Below are 7500 nucleotides of genomic sequence, written 5' to 3' on the forward strand. Positions count from 1 at the left end.
AACCCTAAATCTAACCCTAACCTCTAACCCTAACCTCTAACCCTAACCTCTAACCCTAAATCTAACCCTAACCTCTAACCCTAAATCTAACCCTAACCTCTAACCCTAACCTCTAACCCTAAATCTAACCCTAAATCTAACCCTAACCTCTAACCCTAACCTCTAACCCTAAATCTAACCCTAACCTAACCCTAACCTCTAACCCTAACCCCTAACCTCTAACCCTAAATCTAACCCTAACCCTAACTGTAACCCTAAACTTAACCTAACCCCAAACCCCCATCTTACCCCTAAACGCCTAAAATAGCATTTTCCTCGTGGGGACCGGAAAATGTCCCCACTTGTCTGAATTTTCCTCGTTTTACAATCCTTGTGAGGACTTCTGATTACCACAGCAGTAGTTAAACACACACACACACACACACACACACACACACACACACACACACACACACACACACACACACACACACACACACACACACACACACACACACACACACACACACACACACACACACACACACACACACACACACACACACACACACACACACACACACACATAGGAGGGAACAAATATGCACTTCCATACACACTGTTGATGTGTGCTGTCTTTCATTAAATGACTGTGTACGTCTTACCCAGCAGCCCCCAGCTGTGTCCTGACCAGACAGCTGCTGACAGATGGACTCAGGGTGCTGATCTCCAAGGAGGATGAACTTCTCTACGCAGCCCGGGTCCACACACTGGAGCTGCCAGACATGTAACTATACCTTTACATCTACATGTCAGTCAGTTAGCAGACACTCTTATCCAGAGCATCTTACACTAGTGAGTACACACACACACACGCACGCACACGCACACACGCACACACAGTATGTACAGTATCAGCCACTACTACCTCAGTGGCTGGAAGCCATGGTTGGTCTTCTCTGTAGTGAGTGACTCAGTGTTGGCATCTTAGCCTCTCACTCCAGAAGGAGTCCACACACCCCTTGCAGAGCACTCTCTCCTCCTTTCTCCCCCTCCTCCCTCTCTCTCCTCCTCCTCCCTCTCTCTCCTCCTCCTCCCTCTCTCTCCTCCTCTTCTCTCTCCTCCTCCTCCTCCCTCTCTCTCCTCCACCTCCTCCTCCCTCTCTCTCCTCCTCCCCCTCCTCCCCCTCCTCCCTCTCTCCCCTCCTCCCTCTCTCTCCTCCTCCCTCTCTCTCCTCCTCCTCCTCCTCCTCACTCTCTCCTCCTCCTCTCTGTTACATAACTCCATGTCTTCTCTCACCCAGCTCACTCTGAGTGGAAGAGTGTCGATAATGCTGCTCCGGCAGCAGGCAAGTGGAACAGAGGAGTGGGACAGTGACACGTGAAACCAGGCAGGCATAATACCCACACAGCTGAAAATAGTTTTCTCTCTCTACTCTTCCTCTCTCTCTCTCTCTGCTCTTCCTCTCTCGCTCTCTCTCTCCCTCTCTTCCTCTCCCTCTCTTTCTCTCCCTCTCCCTCCCTCTTCCTCTCTCTATCTCTATTCCTTTCTCTCTCTCTCTTCCTCTCTCTCCCTCCCTTCCTCTTCCTCTCTCCCTTTCTCTTCCTCTCTCTCTCTCTCTCGCTCTCTCTCTCTTTCCTCTTTCTCAATCTCCAGCTACAGCATTGTTATTGACGGGGAGAGAGGAAACCGCCCTAGAATCTACTCACTGGAGCAACTGCTGCAGGAAGCGGTGAGTTCAGTTCCTACCCCCTCTTTAGAAAACAATAGTCCCCCCCCCCACACCTAGACCTCTGGGATGTGGTCACGCTGGACTAACCAACTCTGGATCCTCCTCAATCCCTCTCCCTTCCCTTCCCTCCTCTCCTCTACTGTCCTCTCCTCTACTGTCCTCTCCTCTACTGTCCTCTCTTCTACTGTCCTCTACTCTCCTCTGCTCTACTGTCCTCTCCTCTACTGTCCTCTCCTCTACTGTCCTCTACTCTCCTCTACTGTCCCCTCCTCTACTGTCCTCTCCTCTACTGTCCTCTACTGTCCCCTCCTCTACTTCCTCTCCTCTACTGTCCTCTCCTGTCCTCTTTTCTACTGTCATCTCTACTGTCCTCTACTGTCCTCTCCTCTACTGTCCTCTACTGTCCTCTCCTGTCCTCTACTGTCCTCTTCTCTACTGTCCTCTACTGTCCTCACCTCTAATGTCCTCTCCTTTACTGTCCTCTCCTCTACTGTCCTCTCTGTCCTCTACTGTCCTCTACTGTCCTCTCCTCTAATGTCTTCTCCTTTACTGTCCTCTCCTCTACTGTCCCCTCTTCTACTGTCCTCTCCTGTCCTCTAATGTCTTCTCCTTTACTGTCCTCTCCTCTACTGTCCCCTCCTCTACTGTCCTCTCCTGTCCTCTACTGTCATCTCCTCTCCTGTCCTCTACTGTCCTCTCCTCTACTGTCCTCTACCCTCTGTGAGTTTCTGTGCTCGTGTGTGTGTACTTTTAACCAAGTCACTGAGTAGTGATAATCTCTCTATCACCTGCTCCATACATGTGTTGTGTCTTAATGGGAGACGACGCAGACTTCCCCTCCTGGTAACACAGGCTGCCCATACTGATGGGGACACAGGCTGCCCATACTGATGGAGACACAGGCTGCCCATACTGATGGAGACACAGGCTGCTCATACTGATGGAGACACAGGCTGCCCATACTGATGGAGACACAGGCTGCTCATACTGATGGAGACACAGGCTGCCCATACTGATGGAGACACAGGCTGCTCATACTGATGGAGACACAGGCTGCCCATACTGATGGAGACACAGGCTGCCCATACTGATGGAGACACAGGCTGCTCATACTGATGGAGACACAGGCTACTCATACTGATGGAGACACAGGCTGCTCATACTGATGGAGACACAGGCTGCCCATACTGATGGAGACACAGGCTGCCCATACTGATGGAGACACAGGTTGCCCATACTGATGGAGACACAGGCTGCACATACTGATGGAGACACAGGCTGCTCATACTGATGGAGACACAGGCTGCCCATACTGATGGAGACACAGGCTGCCCATACTGATGGAGACACAGGCTGCCCATACTGATGGAGACACAGGCTGCTCATTCTGATGGAGACACAAGCTGCTCATACTGATGGAGACACAGACTCATACTGATGGAGACACAGGCTCATACTGATGGAGACACAGGCTGCCCATACTGATGGAGACACAGGCCCATACTGATGGAGACACAGGCTGCCCATACTGATGGAGACACAGGCTGCTCATACTGATGGAGACACAGGCTGCTCATACTGATGGAGACACAGGCTCATACTGATGGAGACACAGGCTCATACTGATGGAGACACAGGCTGCCCATACTGATGGAGACACAGGCTGCCCATACTGATGGAGACACAGGCTGCCCATACTGATGGAGACACAGGCTGCTCATACTGATGGAGACACAGGCTGCCCATACTGATGGAGACACAGGCTCATACTGATGGAGACACAGGCTGCCCATACTGATGGAGACACAGGCTCATACTGATGGAGACACAGGCTCATACTGATGGAGCCACAGGCTGCCCATACTGATGGAGACACAGGCTCATACTGATGGAGACACAGGCTCATACTGATGGAGCCACAGGCTCATACTGATGGAGACACAGGCTGCCCATACTGATAGAGACACAGGCTGCCCATACTGATGGAGACACAGGCCCATACTGATGGAGACACAGGCTGCCCATACTGATGGAGACACAGGCTGCCCATACTGATGGAGACACAGGCTCATACTGATGGAGACACAGGCTCATACTGATGGAGCCACAGGCTCATACTGATGGAGACACAGGCTGCCCATACTGATGGAGACACAGGCTGCTCATACTGATGGAGACACAGGCCCATACTGATGGAGACACAGGCTGCCCATACTGATGGAGACACATGCTGCCCATACTGATGGAGACACAGGCTGCTCATACTGATGGAGACACAGGCTGCCCATACTGATGGAGACACAGGCTGCTCATACTGATGGAGACACAGGCTGCTCATACTGATGGAGACACAGACTCATACTGATGGAGACACAGGCTCATACTGATGGAGACACAGGCTGCCCATACTGATGGAGACACAGGCTGCCCATACTGATGGAGACACAGGCTGCTCATACTGATGGAGACACAGGCTGCTCATACTGATGGAGACACAGGCTCATACTGATGGAGACACAGGCTCATACTGATGGAGACACAGGCTGCCCATACTGATGGAGACACAGGCTGCCCATACTGATGGAGACACAGGCTGCCCATACTGATGGAGACACAGGCTGCTCATACTGATGGAGACACAGGCTGCCCATACTGATGGAGACACAGGCTCATACTGATGGAGACACAGGCTGCCCATACTGATGGAGACACAGGCTCATACTGATGGAGACACAGGCTCATACTGATGGAGCCACAGGCTGCCCATACTGATGGAGACACAGGCTCATACTGATGGAGACACAGGCTCATACTGATGGAGCCACAGGCTCATACTGATGGAGACACAGGCTGCCCATACTGATGGAGACACAGGCTGCCCATACTGATGGAGACACAGGCTCATACTGATGGAGACACAGGCTGCCCATACTGATGGAGACACAGGCCCATACTGATGGAGACACAGGCTGCCCATACTGATGGAGACACAGGCTGCCCATACTGATGGAGACACAGGCTCATACTGATGGAGACACAGGCTCATACTGATGGAGACACAGGCTCATACTGATGGAGACACAGGCCCATACTGATGGAACACAGGCCCATACTGATGGAGACACAGGCTCATACTGATGGAGACACAGGCTCATACTGATGGAGACACAGGCTGCTCATACTGATGGAGACACAGGCCCATACTGATGGAGACACAGGCTCATACTGATGGAGACACAGGCTGCCCATACTGATGGAGACACAGGCCCATACTGATGGAGACACAGGCTCATACTGATGGAGACACAGGCTCATACTGATGGAGACACAGGCTGCTCATACTGATGGAGACACAGGCCCATACTGATGGAGACACAGGCTCATACTGATGGAGACACAGGCTGCCCATACTGATGGGGACACAGGCTGCCCATACTGATGGAGACACAGGCTGCCCATACTGATGGAGACACAGGCTGCTCATACTGATGGAGACACAGGCTGCCCATACTGATGGAGACACAGGCTGCTCATACTGATGGAGACACAGGCTGCCCATACTGATGGAGACACAGGCTGCTCATACTGATGGAGACACAGGCTGCCCATACTGATGGAGACACAGGCTGCCCATACTGATGGAGACACAGGCTGCTCATACTGATGGAGACACAGGCTACTCATACTGATGGAGACACAGGCTGCTCATACTGATGGAGACACAGGCTGCCCATACTGATGGAGACACAGGCTGCCCATACTGATGGAGACACCCATACTGATGGAGACACAGGCTGCACATACTGATGGAGACACAGGCTGCTCATACTGATGGAGACACAGGCTGCCCATACTGATGGAGACACAGGCTGCCCATACTGATGGAGACACAGGCTGCCCATACTGATGGAGACACAGGCTGCTCATACTGATGGAGACACAAGCTGCTCATACTGATGGAGACACAGACTCATACTGATGGAGACACAGGCTCATACTGATGGAGACACAGGCTGCCCATACTGATGGAGACACAGGCCCATACTGATGGAGACACAGGCTGCCCATACTGATGGAGACACAGGCTGCTCATACTGATGGAGACACAGGCTGCTCATACTGATGGAGACACAGGCTCATACTGATGGAGACACAGGCTCATACTGATGGAGACACAGGCTGCCCATACTGATGGAGACACAGGCTGCCCATACTGATGGAGACACAGGCTGCCCATACTGATGGAGACACAGGCTGCTCATACTGATGGAGACACAGGCTGCCCATACTGATGGAGACACAGGCTCATACTGATGGAGACACAGGCTGCCCATACTGATGGAGACACAGGCTCATACTGATGGAGACACAGGCTCATACTGATGGAGCCACAGGCTGCCCATACTGATGGAGACACAGGCTCATACTGATGGAGACACAGGCTCATACTGATGGAGCCACAGGCTCATACTGATGGGGACACAGGCTGCCCATACTGATGGAGACACAGGCTGCCCATACTGATGGAGACACAGGCTGCTCATACTGATGGAGACACAGGCTGCCCATACTGATGGAGACACAGGCTGCTCATACTGATGGAGACACAGGCTGCCCATACTGATGGAGACACAGGCTGCTCATACTGATGGAGACACAGGCTGCCCATACTGATGGAGACACAGGCTGCCCATACTGATGGAGACACAGGCTGCTCATACTGATGGAGACACAGGCTACTCATACTGATGGAGACACAGGCTGCTCATACTGATGGAGACACAGGCTGCCCATACTGATGGAGACACAGGCTGCCCATACTGATGGAGACACAGGTTGCCCATACTGATGGAGACACAGGCTGCACATACTGATGGAGACACAGGCTGCTCATACTGATGGAGACACAGGCTGCCCATACTGATGGAGACACAGGCTGCCCATACTGATGGAGACACAGGCTGCCCATACTGATGGAGACACAGGCTGCTCATACTGATGGAGACACAAGCTGCTCATACTGATGGAGACACAGACTCATACTGATGGAGACACAGGCTCATACTGATGGAGACACAGGCTGCCCATACTGATGGAGACACAGGCCCATACTGATGGAGACACAGGCTGCCCATACTGATGGAGACACAGGCTGCTCATACTGATGGAGACACAGGCTGCTCATACTGATGGAGACACAGGCTCATACTGATGGAGACACAGGCTCATACTGATGGAGACACAGGCTGCCCATACTGATGGAGACACAGGCTGCCCATACTGATGGAGACACAGGCTGCCCATACTGATGGAGACACAGGCTGCTCATACTGATGGAGACACAGGCTGCCCATACTGATGGAGACACAGGCTCATACTGATGGAGACACAGGCTGCCCATACTGATGGAGACACAGGCTCATACTGATGGAGACACAGGCTCATACTGATGGAGCCACAGGCTGCCCATACTGATGGAGACACAGGCTCATACTGATGGAGACACAGGCTCATACTGATGGAGCCACAGGCTCATACTGATGGAGACACAGGCTGCCCATACTGATGGAGACACAGGCTGCCCATACTGATGGAGACACAGGCCCATACTGATGGAGACACAGGCTGCCCATACTGATGGAGACACAGGCTGCCCATACTGATGGAGACACAGGCTCATACTGATGGAGACACAGGCTCATACTGATGGAGCCACAGGCTCATACTGATGGAGACACAGGCTGCCCATACTGATGGAGACACAGGCTGCTCATACTGATGGAGACACA

General features: G+C 52.5%; 1 protein-coding gene across 1 annotated transcript in view; it reads left to right on the plus strand.

The window, feature by feature from the left end:
* Positions 1-648: 648 nt before the first annotated feature.
* The window catches only part of LOC124020525 (BAH and coiled-coil domain-containing protein 1-like), a gene marked incomplete at its 5' end in the record, with an annotated part of 22385 nt that continues 15533 nt past the window's right edge, over positions 649-7500 (plus strand). The window contains 2 exon segments of the mRNA XM_046335763.1: positions 649-766; positions 1636-1711. Of these exon segments, the coding sequence (XP_046191719.1) occupies positions 649-766; positions 1636-1711 (194 nt within the window).

The sequence above is a fragment of the Oncorhynchus gorbuscha genome, unplaced genomic scaffold (assembly GCF_021184085.1).
Source record: "Oncorhynchus gorbuscha isolate QuinsamMale2020 ecotype Even-year unplaced genomic scaffold, OgorEven_v1.0 Un_scaffold_844, whole genome shotgun sequence".
Classification (NCBI taxonomy): domain Eukaryota; kingdom Metazoa; phylum Chordata; class Actinopteri; order Salmoniformes; family Salmonidae; genus Oncorhynchus; species Oncorhynchus gorbuscha.